This window comes from Phacochoerus africanus, chromosome 15 (assembly GCF_016906955.1).
Source record: "Phacochoerus africanus isolate WHEZ1 chromosome 15, ROS_Pafr_v1, whole genome shotgun sequence".
Lineage (NCBI taxonomy): Eukaryota > Metazoa > Chordata > Mammalia > Artiodactyla > Suidae > Phacochoerus > Phacochoerus africanus.
In genome coordinates, this window is record NC_062558.1 from 8,632,183 (window position 1) to 8,650,007 (window position 17,825).

A 17,825-nucleotide genomic window follows, 5' to 3' on the forward strand; every position below is an offset into this window, starting at 1 on the left:
TATTCCAGTTATTTCCATGTCAAACTTTTGCCATCACTATCATAATACAAACAGGATTTTCAAAATTCACTTCATTCTACTCATTCACTTGAACTTATTACCCCTTTTCTTCATGTTTCTCTTGGCAAAGGACATGCAAGAACAAACATTTTGAGTCTGCAGAGGGGGCTGCCTCTCATTTCTGACTTAGAATATATTCTTTATCATCCATCACCCTTCCTAGGCCCCCACTTTTGTGAATTCACTTTGTTAAGTCCTTAAGAAGAGGTGAGGGGTTGCACCCCAAGTTGCCAGATAGGAGAGAGGAGCAGGATTGAGGGAAAGAAGCAGGGGAGGAAGCTCAGGAAGGCAAAGCTGAAGAGGAATCTGGACTGTGAGCAAGGTCAAAGGGAGAGAGCAGACACGTTCTGCACAAAGCTGGGAGGCCTCCAAGACACAGTCTCCTGGTCGACTACCTGTTAAAGGGTTGTTCCTAGTGACAACAAGGATGGGACACAAGCATCTACAATCTCAAAACCCCTGAAGGAGGAGTTCCCATTAAGGAAGTTAAGACCTTCCATAGTGTCTGTGAGGATGTGGGTTCAATTCCTGGCCTCACTCAGTGGGTTAAGGATCTGGCGTTGCCACAAGCTGTGATGTAGGTCGCAGATGTGACTCAGATCCCAGGTTGCTGTGGCTGTGGTGTAGGCCAGCAGCTGGAGCTCCGATTTGACCCCTAGTCTGGAAACTTCCATAGGTTGCACGTGCAGCTGTAAAAAGAAAAAAAAAAATTTTTTTTTAAGAAATTGTGAAATCATCAGAGGCATTTCGCAGTATCAGGATGACAAAGGCAGATGCAAGTGGAATGTGTTAGGATGAGTTGGAGAGGAGAAAATTGCCACGAGAAATATAGATAAACTTTGTGAGAAGTTTAACTGAAAAGGGAATGAAAAAGAGGGTGATGGTGGGGTTCTTTGGAATATGGGTTTTTGTGAAAGGGAGAGATTTTAGATTATTTAAATATCAAAAGAAAGCTTCTGGTTATGGTAGATTGGTTCAGTTTATGGGAATGTAATAACGTGAGATGGGGAAAGAACAGAATCCTGAACAGGTAAGGGATTGTACTGCCAAGAGATATCTCTTCTCATATAATGAGAGAACACATGCATATAGATAGGTTTCACGGGTCCTTTGCACATTTGTTTGCTAATAGTTTATTTTTGTATTGATTTGAAAGAGTTCTACATTATAAAGATATATACCCTCACTGTTTTTTTTCTGGCTGTGTCTGTGTCATGCAGAAGTTCCCAAGCCAGGAATTGAACCTGCACCACAACAGTGACAACTCCAGATCCTTAATCCACTGGGCCACCAGGGAACTCCTGCCCTCACTTTATCTTATGTGTATTGCATATATTTCTGGAGTGTTTACTTGCCTTTTAATTGCCATTAATTTGTGGTTTATGACATAAACACATTTTCATAAATAAGTTTGGATGAAAGTGGTCAAAAGGTACAAAGTTCTGGTTCTAGGAAAAATAAGCACTGCAGATATAAAATACATCATGATGACTAGTGGGAACAGGGTTGGGTGGTATATTTGAAAGTTAAGACAGTAGATCCTAAGAGTTCTCATCACAGGGGAAAAAAAGCTAGTGGGTATCTGTATGAGAGATAGATGCAAATTAGACTTATTATGATAATCGTTACCTAGTATATATAGTCACATCACTATGCTGTACAAGTTAAACAGTGCTGCAGTCAATTACATCTCAATAAAACGGAATGAAAACCGCAGTTATGTCTCTTCACTTCCCCCTCTTACCCCAGGGACTCCCTGGTTTCTTTGATCAGGGTAGGGGTGGAATGTGGGTGAATATCTTGTGTTTCATACAGCACTCTAAAGGCCACCCTCCTCGTGTCCCCACATGGCCCAAGCCTTTATTTAGCAGGGGAAAAAAATACGTTCTCAATATTCCTGTCTAGTGTGTTTTCTCACACTTTCCTCGACAGTTTCTTCGTGTGGCTCTCAGCATAGAAAGATCGTCTTCCACCAACATTTATAGAAACATCCTTCAATGACTTTTTTTTCCCAAGACATACGTGATATGTTTCCCTCCTAAATTTCTAATACCTCTGGAATCAGATTCATATTAGGCAGAAAGTAGGAATCTCGGCCCAGCCCACTTCCTCCACCACCACCACCATCTCCGTGGTTGTCCTTAATTGGTACATGATGTCCATCTTCCAGGCTTTAGCCTCAAGCACCTCACGGATTGTGCAACACGGCCGAGGAACACTCCTTGTGCTGGATCAAAACCGCCCGTCTGTCTGTAGGGTCTTCATCTCGTCATCGTCGCTGTGGAAGCGCAGACGGTGCACAACTTTTATCAGGCACACGCGCCCCTCTTCTCCCAGAATCACTCAGAATGTTTCCCGGGAGTTTATTTTTCATGATTTTACTCATTCCTCAGATTAAAGGTATGTCAATCTTTTTTAGGAGGGTTGTCTTAGGGTGCTTATGAGGTAAGGTTTCTCTAGGCACAAAGTTCATATTTGAAATGATAAATGATAAAAACATGAGGATCCATTCATGATTTTGCTGAGAACATAACATTGGATTTGGACTAGATTATGGCTACTCTTGAGATTCTATAAATCTATGAAATGCCATGTCACTTAAATACATTGATGGATAGTGAGAAGGAGGAAGGAGAGGATTTTACGGACTAGCTGCAAGGCAGCAGACATCACGTTAGTCGTCAACCAATTTATAGGCCCTTAGCATGCTTAAAATTCTGTATTATTATTAATATTTTTTAATTTTTATTTATTTATTTATTTATTTTAGGGCTGCACCTGTGGCACATGGAGGTTCCCAGGCTAGGGGTTGAATGGGAGCTGTAGCAGCTGGCCTACACCACAGCCACAGCCACGCCAGATCTGAGCCACCTCTGCAACCTACACCACAGCTCATGGCAATGTCAGATCCTTAACCCACTGAGTGAGGCCAGGGATCAAACCTGTGTCCTCATGGATACTAGTCAGATTTGTCTCTGCCAAACCACGACGGGAACTCCAAAATTCTATATTATTATCTCTGCTTTACAAGTAAGGAAATCAAGACTAATTGCTACAGATCAGGGGAATTAGATACGGTATTTATGGTCATATTGCTAATAAGCTAGTAAAAGTTTGGCTCAAATAAGAGCAGTTTCCAAAATCCTACTCTCTTTCCTCTGAATCACTCTGGAATGAGGTTGGCAGGGTTCACCTCATAGTCGACTACCAATGTGACAGGTAATGTGTAGAAGGTCCTGCCTAACACTGATTCAAAAGGATTGAAAATCCCTCCAACAGAGGAAAGGCTTGTATTTAGCCGGGAGAGTTAAGACAGCAAATGCAAATGTCCCTTGGAGATAAAATCAGCAATTTACATTGAAACAGCCCCTTCCATCCAGTGGTGGAATCCAGAGACAGGCATGAGGAGAATAAGGTGACAAAATTGACAACTGCAGAACAAGGTGAAAAAAATGAAGTTGAAGGACCCTGATTTCTTTCCCTCCTCTCCAATTTTGTTTATATTTTCCTAAGTCAGAAACATCCATCTCAGTTTCTTTACCTGTAAAGTGTGGATGCTACTATACCTGGCTGCTAATTAGGAGCAAGTGAACTCTGAAAATAATTCTGTTATCCAATTATGGTGGGTGAGTGTTAATCCCAGCTGTATTTTCCCCGTTATGTTTCCTTTCAGAGAAGGTAATCTTTGGAGTAAAGGGTCAAGAACTGGTTTATCCTAAAAAGCTTCCTCTGATACAGAAGCGAAATGTTTGGCACATCCATGAGGATGATATACAGGTACGCAGCTTTGCTTTAATAAATAAGATGTGTTGCTTTCATAGGCATGAAGAAAGCAACCTTTGTCTCCAATTAGAAGCAAACAAGGGAGGTGTCTTGATTTTTTCCAAGGACTCCTATTCGGTTTACAGTATCCTCTTGCAGGGGAGGGGGACAAGTAGAGGCTGGTGGAAAAAGCAATCCTTTGATGGATGAGGAAACGAAAAAGAAGAAAGTTTAGGTTTTAGAGGGGAGGGCATTTAAAATCTCCCAGTTTATGTGAGGAGTTCCACTAACAGCTTTCCAGGCTGATTTAAAGCAGCCTCATGCATTCCGATCCGGTACCTACAGAATGTAATCTCTGAGCACTTAGCCTTCCCAGGGACCTTATGCAGGTTTATTGACCTCTCAGATTCCACAGCAAAGCTGAACAACTTGCACAGGAACACAAAGGTCTAGATGGCCTGGGAGTCAGAAGAGTGTTTACTCAGGTGTTCAAATTTAAAAACATTTAAAATTTTCTTTCCCCCAATAATAAATATTTATGTAGAAAATATATAACACACCTAATGGGGAAGACGCTTCAAAATTAGATTATTTTCAATGTCCACCATTCTAAAAGACACTAAATGACTGTTCTTAGATACTTATCACCAGGCATCTGCATTTTGAGCCTTAGGCTTTTAATTTGGCCCATGGAGCAGCCTGACGCCAATACTCCTTGAGAAGGCAGACCTTGCCTAATGCACTGACCTGAGTTCCCTCCACCATTACAGGAGCCAGGCTTCCAGGCTCTCACTTTGGAGGTTTCTCAGTCAAAAGGAAGATACACTTCAACTTTCCAAATGGTCCCATTGAGGCTTCTTTCCCATGGCTTGAGATGATTTAAAAAAAAAAAAAAAAAAAAAAAAAGCAGCTCTCCATCTGCTACCATTTGGAAATAATGCCTAACCATTTTTCTCTAATAATCTCTTTGCAAGTAGATTCTCTCTTGATCTCCAATTCTTTTTTTCACCTTCTCAAACCTTTTACTGGTTGGACATTGATATTTAGCTAAGAGGTCAAAACCAGTTTTCTGCCACCCCTTGTGCAAAAGCCAGTGGCTCTTTTGGCGTCTATTCTCTTAAGACTTCATCAAGATGAAAAGTCCTGGTATATACAAGATGAGCCAGGGCTGGGGCAGGAAATATAAAAAATGAGTTTGGAGCATTTGGGAGCACTAGAAAGTAAGAGTGTTCTCAAACAAGCAAAGAAACCTAAACCCATGTTGATGGGAATATGGCAAAAGAACACAGGGGCCAAGTGAAAGATTTCCCAGTGGCCAAACAGAAAATTTGAGCAACAAAATCAATAACATAGCTTTGGACCACAACACAAAGTATAGATTAATATCCATAAACCCAGATTGATATAAATAAATGACTGAACAAGTGAATAAAAGAGGGAGAATAGACAAATCTCCCATAAAGAAGAGTCAGAAGATTGATGTGACTCTCGCCTCCCCAGGAGGTGGAGCATAACATCCTACCCTGTAAGCATGGGCTGTGCATAGTGACTTCCTTCCAAAGAAGAGAATAATATGGAAGGAGGAAAAAGTACATATTTATGATGGAGAAATCTGACAAATGCTACCTCAGCAAGGTGGTCCAAGTTAATATCAGTAATAAGTCATGGTGATAGAATGCGCTCCTGATACGATGCAATGAAAAATCGCAGTTGATTTTTTCATTTTCTATCAGGTCTCTATAACTCCAGTCTAAGCATGAGAAAAACATCAGGAAACTAAATCGAGGGACAACCTACAAAATATCTCATCAGGATTTGACTAACACTCTTCAAAACTGTCAAAGTCATCAAAAATAAATGAAGTTTAAGAAATTATTCCAATCTAGAGGAACTTACGGAGAAATGACAACCATATGTAATGTGGTATCCTGGCTGGAATCTTAAAACAGTAAAAGGACATTAGACAAAAATCTGTGGAAATCCAGGAATTCCCTGGCGGCCTAGCAGTTAAAGATCCAGCATTGTCACAGCTATGGCTTGGGTTCGACCCCCGGCTCAGGAACTTCCACAAGGCAAGGGTGAAGCCAAAAAAAAAAGAAAAAAAAGCTATAGAAATCTGGCTAAATGTAAACTTTAATTGATAGTATCAATCTTGGTTCATTAGTTGTGACAAATATACCACAGTAATATATAAGGGTTAACACAAGGAAACCTAAGTTACGGAGTCTATGCAGATTCTGTGTTATCATCTTTTCAACTGTCCTCCAAGTCTAAAATGATTCTAAAATAAAAATTCATTTAAAAACTAAAAATAAATCAAATTCTAAAATAAAAATAATTCTATTTATTAAAAATATTGTTAAAGACTTTGGAGTTCCTGTCGTAGCGCAGAGGTTAATGAATCTGACTAGGAACCATGAGGTTGCAGGTTTGATCCCTGGCCTCGCTCAGTGGGTTAAGGATCCGGCATTGCCGTGAGCTGTGGTGTAGGTTGCAGATGCGGCTCGGATCCCGTGTTGCTGTGGCTCTGGTGTAGGCCAGCAGCTACAGTTCCAATTTGACCCCTAGCCTGGGAACCTCCGCATGCCATGGAAGCAGCCCAAGAAAAGGCAAAAAGACAAATATATATATATATATATATATATATATATATATATATACACATATATATATATATATATACTGTTAAAGACTTAAAAGTAGTATTATCACATTTTAAAATATTAAAAATAGTTTCTTTTTTTTTTTTTACATGTCAATGTTTTTCTTTATCTTCTAGTGAGGAAGGAAGATGGAGGGGAACAGAGTTTGGGAGAAAGCTACTCCCCATGTCATCTGTTTGAGTCATGCCTTGAAATTACCCTTATTTACAGCTAATTATATCAGCCCAGTCCTAACATTCTCCAAGGTGTGCTGCTCATTGCCCAAAAGATCTGAGTTCAATTATGAGTACAAATCCCAAATGAGGAAATTCTAAGCCGGTCCAGCTTGCTTTGTTATTTGCTATTTTCCCCTAGAAACATATTAATAGTACAATAAATTTCCTTGGAGGGCAATGCTTCTGCCAAGACAAAATGCTTCAGAAACATGTACAATCCAGTGGTCCCTCCTTTTTCAGCCCTGGAAATTCCCAGGCTCAAGGCCATTGGTCATGTGAGGTTGGATCCAAGCATCACTGTAGTCACAGATTCCCCATCTGTCTGATCCAATTCTCTTGCTACAGCAGAATAAGCCACTGAGCCATTGGTCCAAAGGTGCAGCTCAGGATCAGATTCTTTTTTTTTTTTGTCTTTTTGTCTTTTTGCCTTTTCTAGGGTCACTCCCATGCGGCATATGGAGGTTCCCAGGTTAGGGGTCTAGTCGGAGCTGTAGCTGCCAGCCTATGCTATAGCCACAGCAACACAGGATCCGAGCCGCATCTGCAACCTACACCACAGCTAATGGCAACACCGGATCCTCAACCCTCTGAGCAAGGCCAGGATCGAACCCGCAACCTCATGGTCCCTAGTTGGATTTGTTAACCACTGAGCCACGATGGGAACTCCAGGATCAGATTCTTTGGCAAGGAACTGGAGCTGTTTTTTTTTTTTTTTTTTTTTTTCATCTTCTTTATAAGTATAGCAAAGGCAAGCAACACAGAACTAAAGATTATAGAAAATGTAGTTGCCAGTTATATCTACAAGCACATCCTGCGATGGGCAGGCTCACCAAATAGGGCACTGCGTGAAGGAAATACACCACACCAAGTGAGTGCCTATGATAAAGAGGTGGTCCCCACTATTTCGGCAGTCGCTATTTGGATCAAAGTCATGTAGGCACCATTAAAGTAGCCAAAGGTACAAGCGAAAGGCACAAGCAGGGGGAGACTTCGAAGCATCGGGAGGCAGAGGAAGCAGAGCCCATCCAAACGTTATATTGCCCATAATCACCCCAAGTATGGACGTAAGAAAAGCAGCTTGCTGGTGACTCACTCTGACACTCAAAGCATAAGGCACCAGGTATACAGAGAGAGGGCTGCAGCTGTAAGCCATAAACAGAACAGAATACAACAAAGTTATGGGGTCTATACAGATTCTCTGTTAATCATCTTTTCAACTGTCCTCCAAGTCTAAAATGATTCTAAAATAGAAATTCATTTAAAAATTAAAAATAAATCAAATTCTTAAATAAAAATAATTCTATTTATTAAAAATACTGTTAATGAAAGACAAAATATTATCATATTAAAAATATTAACAATAGTTTCTTTTTTCTTTTTCTTTTTTTTTTTTTTTTTGTCTTTCTAGGGCCACACTCACAGCATATGAAGCTTCCCAGGCTAGGGGTCGAATCAGAGCTGTAGCTGCTGGCCTACCACAGCCACAGCAACACAGGGTCCGAGAGATATCTGCGACCTACACCACAGCTCACAGCAACACTGGATCTTTAACCCACTGAGCAAGGCCAGGGATCCAACCCATGTCCTCAAGGATACTTGTTGGGTTCATTAACCACTGAGCCATGACAGGAACTCCCAACAATAGTTTCCTAATATTACCTAATATAAAATCCATATTCAAACATTCAAATTTCAGAAAAGTCCCATCACAACATCTTGTTACACATACACACACAAATGTGCACGCATGTACATCTACACATATTGTTCATCATGTTGTAAGATGGGACTCATCCCTTTTTATTTGATCGAGCACCTCATTTCTTGCCTGATCATCTAACAATTCTATTTTTTTATAATAAAGTCCTAATTTTATGTTACATTTACAATAAAAAAAAGCCCTAACTAATGGATATGTCGACTAAAAAAATATGCACAACCTAAAAGTGTTATCAGTATCTATCATTTTGCCTGAAAGGACTGCTGGGCTGCTGGGTAGACTGTGAAAGGTCTGTAATTTTCCCCTCCACTCACTCCTTTACCCACCGCCAACACACACTAATCGAGCACATGTTTAATTCACATGATGGATGTTGTTTTTCAGGAAGCTTATGAAGAAGAATTGTTGTATGAACTGAGCCTAAATAGAAAAACCTTAATACTCCATCTTTTAAAATCAAGGTAAGTTCTATAATGATTCAGTAACTTACAGGTTTATCAGCCTATAATATTCTAGTTTTCATTAAAAAAAAAAACAAACCTTTCAGATAATTGAATTCAAGGCCTTGTTGTACATAATCTGAATTCTTATCCTTCTAAAATACGCCCATCTCATTTCAACACCTTAACAACAACTATAGGCCCTGCTTTCTAGTTCTGAAATGACTCCCTATTTGGGGTACTCGGAGTTCTGTTAACTCCATACACTCCCTCTGAGAGGTCACAGCTACTGTTTTGTGAATCAGTGGAGCAAAGAAATGTGAAAACCATTGTTTTTAAAGTGACTTCTTGAAAATACATATCAAACCAAGTTCTGTTGGAGAGTAAGCTAAAGACTGGGAAGAATTTATCAAGTTATTTTGTGTAGGCTAAATAATTCTAATGCCTTTTTAATAATTCTAAATAATAGTAATACAATTCTAATAATTCTAATTCTAATCAGCATACTTTACAGCCTTTGCTGTTCTTGAATCTCCACTGTTTTCCCTTGGACTGGACCCTACACACAATAGCTCTGTCTCCCAGCCCCAAACATTAAAATCATGAGGAATTGTCAAACACTAAGTAAAATACAAGGATAACTCTACTGAAGAATTGAAAGTCTGGCCTATTAACTAAAAACAACCAAAATAAAAAACAAACAAAAAAAAAACCTCTCCATCCTCCTTGAGTCCCCCACTGGACAAATGTTCAGAAATATGAACCTAGTAACACAATTCTATTGACAATTTGTTCAAAATCTGCATATTCTAATAGTCTCGGGATGGACATTTATTGAGCAATTTCTATGTGCCTTGCCTCAAAGTTCTCTCTTGATCCTGACAACATCATATGAAGTAGAGATTGTCTTATTTCCATTTCACTAAATGTGCAGAAATATGAACCTAGTAACATAATATCGATAACTTATTCAAAATCTGCATATTCTAATAGTCTCAGGATGGAATGAAGCTGACACTTATTGAGCAATTTCTGTGCTCAGCCTCAAAGTTCTTTCTTGATCCTGACAACATCCATGTAAAGCAGAGATTGTTTTAGTTCCATCTCACTGAGGAAGAATCCTAGGTTCACTGAAATAATAACTTGTCCAAGGCCACAATGCAGGTGACAGGGCTGATACTCTAACTCAGATCTGCCTGCTTTCAAAACGACCCCACGCTGTCTATGCCTCAAGTAGCCAATCGTATTGTATGAAACATTGTTCAATTCTGTGCATCAGCCTGGAGTGGCGTATTCTAGAACTGCAGACAGGCAAAGCAGTTTCACTGATGTTGATATCTCCAGGGGGCAACCTTACCCTCCTTCCCTCAGCTCTATGAAGTAAGTGAATTTAGTGCATACCGTAGAGACTCCCAAATCTGTGAATATTATTCAGATGTTTTCATATGTTATGGTAACAAATAAAAAGTTGATCTCACTAATTGAGATTTTTATGTCTCCTTCTCCATCGCCTCGTTTTTCCATACTTCGCCTATGATTTTCATTTGGCTTGGTTTTTAACTGCATTGAATATCTACTGTATAAACTGAGGTTGAGAAACTGAGGTGAAGAGGCAAACTATGTTAAATCCAACTGTTTATTCATCTAGTGGAAATATTGGGTCAACTTCGTTTTGACTATAACTTATCCATAATAGGTAAAAAGTTACATTTATTTGTATGTTTGAGGAAAAACCCCATTATTTTAGCATATACTACACAGCCAAATACTTAACTAGAAGCTTTGTACATGCTATTGCAAAATAACCACAAAAATAATTGTAGTCTATTTATTTTTGCAATCTCTTTCATTTTTACCAACAGTTTATTATTAAAAAAATTTTCACATAGAGCAAGGTTGAGGGAATTTTATAGTGACCATGTATATAGCCATTTATATATACATATACCCATAATCCCATCAAGGTATACAAATATAAATGTTTGCTAACATTTTGCTATATTTGTTTTACATCATGTTTCTTTATCTATCCACTCCTCTATCTATCCATTTATCCATCCGTCCATTCATCCAGCCTATTTTTATACATTTCAATTTATATCATAGTCATCAATATCTACCTAAGGGCTTCAACAAGCACATCATTAGAGTTTAAATATGTCTGGGAGTTCCATTGTGGCTCAACGGTAATGAACCCAACTAGTATCCATGAGGATGTGAGTTTGATCCATGGCCTTTCTCAGTGAATTAAGAATCCCGGCATTGCTGTGAGCTGTGGTATAGGTCGAAGACGTGGCTTGGATCTGGCATTGCTGTGGCTGTGGTGTAGGCTGGCAGCTAGAGCTCTGATTCGACCTCTAGCCTGGGAACCTCCACATGCCATGGGTCTCCCCCGTCCCACCAAAAAAAACAAATACATCTGCAATGTTTTTCTTTTGATGTAAAATTTTCATAAGATGAAATGCACAAATCTTAAATGTTCATTCACTGAATTTTGATAAACGCAGGTATCCGTGTTACCCAAATTTCTATAAAAACGAACTAGGAAAGGACTGACACTAAAAATTTCCATCTGCTCCTTCATAGTCAGCTCCCCTCAAAACCTGCTCACAGAGGTTTTACTCACTACGGATTATTCTGTCCATTCTAGAGATTTATATAAATGTGGTTTATGAACTTACACCCTGTTTTTAATTGTCATAGACATTTGTTCAACATCTGGTTTTATAACCATTTAAGTAAACAGGTTTGCTGTAATAAAATGTGTATATCTGTTAAAAAAAAGTTAAAGAAACAAAAAAAACAACTCATTCTTTTTTTAATTCAAATCACACACCTTGTCTCAGGACTTACTGCAGTTCAGGTTCTCTAAGTATCAGCACAGAAGGTATTCAGCGAGGGGCAAAGTAATAGGTAAGAAGTGGTTTTCTTGAGAGATAGAGTGTGGGCAGTCTCAAAAGGCAAGAGGCCTCAAAATATGGGGTGGTTGAGTTTTTATGGAGTGGGTAATTTCATAGGCTAGTGAAGGGGACTATCATTCCCACTATGTCAGGGGAAGGGGCAAGGATTTCCAGAAATTGAGCTACTGTCCAACCATAAAAAGCCATTGGCCTTTTATGGTTGGCCTTGGAACTATTATGGCACCAGTGGGCATGTCACTTAGCTAATGTATTACAATGAGCCTATAATGAGGCTCAAGGTCCACTGGAAGTCAAATCTTCTCCCATCTTAGACCTAGCTGATTTTAACCAGTTTATGGCATCTCTACAATGGTTATGTCATTCTTTTAAAGGTTGTGCCCTGACCCTTTCCCTCCTGTTTCACAGGAGCGGGGAGAAAGTTTTATGATTACAAATTCAATCTTATTAAGAGAGGGTTATTTGGATTTTGTATTTCATTTTGTGCCAGTTTAAAATTGTAATTTATAAGGAAATGTATATATCATGTAAGTTGTCAAATTTTTGGTATAGTGTCTTGTAATATTCTCTTATTCTTTTAATGTCTGTAGTAACTTGAGTGAGGATAACCCTTTATAATTTCTAATATTGGTAATTTGAGTTCTTCCTCTTTTTTTCTTGACAAATATGAAGAGATTTATCAATCTGATGATCTTTTCAAATAACTAAAATTTGAATTAATTGTTGCTATTTGTCTCTTTCACTGATTCTTTCTATTATCTTTACTATTTAATTTATTCTACTTTATTGTTTACTCTTCTGTTTTTATAGAAACATTTCACCTTTTCTGTCATAAATATTTAAAGTATTTAGAATCATGACATTTTCTCCATTAATTTAGATGTATTTTAAAAAACTCGATGTGTTTTATTATCATTCCTTTCAAAATATTTTCTAATTTCTTTTGAGATTTCTTCTTTGACTCATAGATTATTTAAGAGTGTTTTTCCAATATTTCCAATGTTCGGTAGGTTTTTTTTTGCACAACCTTTGTCAAACTTTGTATGATATATTTTTAAAAATGTATTGTAATTTGTTTTATGCCCATACCTATGTTCTAACTTGTTAAAAATACATCATCAGAGAAGATGTATACATCAAATATATTTGTATGTATAAATATATTTATGATACACAGGATGTATGCATCATGGACACACACACACATATATATATCCTAACACATATTAACCCAATAGCTATATATTTAGATAAAGATATATTATATATATGATACATATGATGGACCTATCAAAATTTTTGCAGTAATTTTGGCACTTAAGGCAAGACATTTTTACTTAGATAATATTTTTTCCAGGTTCTTCACGAAATAATTCCTTGTTAAAACCGCCAGAAACTCCTTCTGTCTCTTGTACAGTCTCTACCAAACCATGAAATCTAGGTGGAAAGACTTTTCTGTGTGTGGAATTGATTTTGCTTTTCTGTTTTTAGTGTAAGAAGACCTTGCTGAGACTTGAAAGCAGCCCAGAGGTGTCTCTCTCACATAACAGGTTTCATCTGTTAACTTTTAGAATGAGCAAATCTCACTATCTCTCTGCCCTCTTTTCCAGGGAGTTCCTCGCCTCAAATTACAGTGAGACGTATTACTCCACCAAAGGAGAGGAGGTCACCACGCACCCTCCGATCATGGTATATCTTAACAGAACCTTCTAATGTCTCTTCTCTGAAACTTATTTTTCTGTGTGCTTTTGAAACCCTGTCCTGGTTTCCCCGCAGCTTCAGAAAGCGTTACATCAGAAATGAATCCTGCATTGACTACCATCACTGAATGAGCCTAGAGTAGAAATCATGACCGTCTGACCTGGAAAGGCAGTTACTCACTGCCTAATAAGCAAGTCAATGACTGCTAGTGGGTTTTCCTTTACCCACTGACTTCTATGTACCCAAAATGGTGTTAAGTCTGCAGGAAGGGAAAAGCAGGACACCAAAGAAGTGTAAGGTACCCTGATGGAGGAGTAATTAAGCTAAAGGACCAAACTCAGAGACATGTGAGACAGTTTTAAAACTCCACCTAACTGACCCTGTGTGAGTCATATCCCATTGCCCAGTCCTTCTGATGCACCAGCCTCAAGCCCTTGCCTTCACTCTCCAAATGAATCCTTGTTCATTTATCATGAGTATTATTTCAGTGGATACAAGTCCTGTTTTTATAACCTTATTCCCCTTTCCAGAACACGCCCACTGCAGTCTTCCAGCCGAGGATGACTTTATTCTCTTCTACCAAATATATACCTTTTAAACCATATTTCCCCTGTTTAGGGCAGCTGTCATCCATGAAATCTTAGGTATCACGCACTCTCTGTAAAATAGAAGAGTACGAAACCTGGGTAACATTCTTTCACACAGAGAGTGGTTATTAGTCTGTAAGGGTCTGAGGTCCAGGGCCTTGGAAACGGCCACACATAGGCAGGGATTGAACAGATGGATTATATGGAAAGAGGAATTACCTGATGGAATCACCATGGATAGAGCACAAAGTGGGAAGTGATGAAGAGACTGACTTGATCAAGACAGAGAGGCAGAAAAGGAATGAAGGATCTGGCTGGAGAGCGAGACCTAATTTTTACCATCATCAAAAACTTTGACTTGACTTCACAGGCAACTGGGAAATTTTTTTATAATAATAACACAGGAGAGGTAGTTTGATGGAGATTTTTGAGGTGGATTAAAGCAGTAAAATTAATAAGGAAAAGGGTCACATTTCTGAGGCTGGCGTAAACTAACAGACTTAAATTTGTGAGGGAAGAATTCTTATACTGCTTTCCACAAAGGAATCTTACTCTGAAGTAAATTCAAAATTTTCCAGTGAAAGAATGCAATGAATGAGTGCATGAATGGATATATAAATGAATATGTGTTATTTGTGAAAAGGAAATAAAGATACATTGTGAGCATAAAATATGTAGATTTTAACATTGCTGTAATATCAATACATATACTTATATCAATAGCCTCTTCATCTCTTTTAGGATCACTGTTTTTACCAAGGATCTATCATACATGAATTTGATTCTGCTGCCAGTATTAGCACGTGTAGTGGTCTAAGGTAATGCACCATATCTGTCTACCTTCTGAATTTTCAAAGACATGCACTTCTTTCTTTTCTAAGATCCCTTAAAGAGAAAAGTTAATGGAAAAAAGAGATGCTGTATATCTTCAGTACCGAGTATCCACCCCAGCCCATTGTTTATGTTCATTTTCAACAAAAAGATGGCTAAGACACAGCCCCCAGGAAGACATGTTTTTCGATATGTGATCAAGGGATTCAGAGCTGGAAGACTATTAGAAGTCATCCAGCCTTCGTGTTACAGATCAGGATACTGACATCAGAGACTTACTTCTGGACACTCCCTATGCTAGTGGTTGAATTTGGCCCCTAAACCAGGCCCCCTGGCTTCTAGGCCTGTGAATTCCCAACTCACACACCACAAAGCTTTTTACTAAATTAGGCAGTGTTTCCAGTCTCCAGAAAGTAAAAAACAAAACAAACACACAAACCAAAAAAAAAAAAACCGTCAGAAGAAAAGCCTAAAGTTTTCTCTAGAGAACTTGGGCTCTAGGACAAAGGCAGAAGATATGGGGAAGCCAAGGGCAGAAGAACAAGGAACTTGTGTTTTGATTTATGAGGACTTTGAGTAGTTCTCAATATTTTCAAGACTGAGAAACCCTTTACTGACAAAATTACCACATGATAGTGTCTGTACTTTCAAGTATTTACTGTGTAATTAATACTTGATGGACATAAAAATTCACAAAATTTTTGCAAGGGGTCCTCAACCCCAAGTGGGAATTGCTGCTCTATTTAGGCTTCAAAGTAGAGGTGGGACCATCACACTTCTGAAAATCCAGATGAGTTAACGCTTAGCAGTTATCCATTGAGTCAAAGTTTGTATGTCACCTCACCTCTTTATCACTCAGAACACCTGGCTACATGCTCAGGTAGCCCTGACCTCACAGTTTCCCTTTTTTAAAAAGGCAACATCTATAAAATGGAACAGAGAAAGAGTGTGCAGTCATGTAGTAGTAAAATGGAATGCACCTTAAACAGACATCATATTCCCAATCCACAGGGGGTTCTTCAGGGTGAATGACCAAAGGTACCTTATTGAACCAGTGAAATATTCAGATGAGGGTGAACACTTGGTCTTCAGATATAACCCCAAGGTGCAGCACGCTGCCAATTATTCTTGCACGGAGCTCAATTTCACCAGGACAGCTGTTCTGAAGGATAATACTAAATCCATGGAAGACTCCAAAATGGAAGTGAGTGCTTTATTTTTAAATCATCTTTATCCCAGGTGAAACATCTCTTCTTTTCTTTCTGATCTCAAGAGAGAGACTACGAGCCCAATTAATGAAGTGTATATGCTACCTGAAATCTGAAACATGCCTTCAAGGTAAGGCACTAACATGCCTTACCTTGAAAATATAACTTGAAATCTGAAATGTCAAGCTTTTGTGTCTGTTATCTCTATAGAAAGTGTTCATCCTTGGCAGTTAACCTCAATTTTTCTGTTCAGTTTCAAAGAAGGGGGATGTCTACAACCCTAGAGAGGGATTCATAACATGAGGGCTACAAGTGGTTGGAAAGAATGAAATTTGTATCTTGAAATCTCCCCAAGATAATGTCTTTTCTTCTCTTGTCTTCCCTGCAACTTTTTTTTTTTGGGGGGGGGGAGTTGATGATAAGCAGGTTATCCTTTCATCGCAACAAATACTCTAATTGTTCAGGTGGGATTTCTGGTGAAGGATTGTACAGTGATAGCCCTCTGTGTTCTGGGCTTTTCTGTCCTGGTTCACATCATCTTAAATCCCCACTCGGTGTCAGCCTTTAAGATCTATGAGTGTTTATCTTCTTCACATATCCGTAGTCTAGACTGTGTCTGAAACTTACTAGATGCCTCACAGATATCTCTGATTGAATCAAACAATAACTTAGTTCAGTAAAGAATGACTTAGTCAAATATTTGAACAAGATTCCTCTGGTTTTTGTGTTTGTTTTTGGTTGCACCTGAAGCATGTGGAAGTTCCCTGGCCAGGGATCTAATTTGTGCCACAGCCATGACCTGAGCTGCTGCAGTGACCATGCTGGATCCTTAACCCCGTGAGCCACAGGTTTATACCTCAACACATGACACTGAAATCTGAAAACTTAGAATTTCCTGGGGCTGGTGTTTTATAAAACAAAAGATCTATAATTAGCAACATTTACACATTTCCTTGGAATGAGATTACTGCAAAGTGAGAGACTGAGAGACAGAAGAGGGGTAGAAGAAATTTAGTCGGTCCTATTAGCCAGTTTTATGTCTGGCTGTCAACCAGAGATCTGTCCTTTTTACATGAGCTTACTTAGTAAGCATTTACTTTGTAAATGAAAAAAAAATTAATCTTAAAACTGGATTCACGATTCTTTATTTATAATTCTTATTTTACCTGAAAGACTACACAAAGAAAAGAAGGATAATAAAATATGGACTGTTGTTTCGGGTTTACCAAAAACTGATGCACAGGTCCATGCGTTTTAATAATATAGTGGATTTTATTTGCATAAATTTCTGGAGTCATTAGATATAATCTTATACCTCACATTCCAATAATACTAACATGCCTTACCTTGAAAATGTAACTTAAAATGTTAAAATGAGAAATATTAACCATACTTCATTAACTTTTCCATACATTTCAAGAGCATCGAAAAAGAAAAGCATATTGAACTGTTCATTGTTGCTGATAATAATGTGGTAAGTTTTCAGATAAACATTTGCTCTCTATTCATCCTTATAAAACTATAGATGTGATTTTAACAAAGAGAAAATAGTATTTTATCTTTTTGCTTTTTTTTTTTTTTTTTTAGGGCCACACCCTCACTATAGGGAAGTTCCCAGGCTAGGGGTTGAATCTGAGCTGCAGCTGTTGACCTACGCCACAGCCACAGCAATGCAGGATCTAAGCTGCATCTGTGACCTACACCACAGCTCACAGATCCT

General features: G+C 38.5%; 1 protein-coding gene across 1 annotated transcript in view; it reads left to right on the forward strand.

Moving 5' to 3' along the window:
- Positions 1 to 1,063: 1,063 nt before the first annotated feature.
- The window catches only part of ADAM7 (ADAM metallopeptidase domain 7), a 42,004-nt gene continuing 25,242 nt past the window's right edge, over positions 1,064 to 17,825 (forward strand). Inside the window, exons 1-8 of the mRNA XM_047761382.1 lie at positions 1,064 to 1,090; positions 2,126 to 2,381; positions 3,734 to 3,837; positions 8,805 to 8,881; positions 13,389 to 13,467; positions 14,808 to 14,884; positions 15,909 to 16,101; positions 17,526 to 17,579. Of these exons, the coding sequence (XP_047617338.1) occupies positions 1,064 to 1,090; positions 2,126 to 2,381; positions 3,734 to 3,837; positions 8,805 to 8,881; positions 13,389 to 13,467; positions 14,808 to 14,884; positions 15,909 to 16,101; positions 17,526 to 17,579 (867 nt within the window). The remainder of the gene's footprint in view (positions 1,091 to 2,125; positions 2,382 to 3,733; positions 3,838 to 8,804; positions 8,882 to 13,388; positions 13,468 to 14,807; positions 14,885 to 15,908; positions 16,102 to 17,525; positions 17,580 to 17,825) is intronic.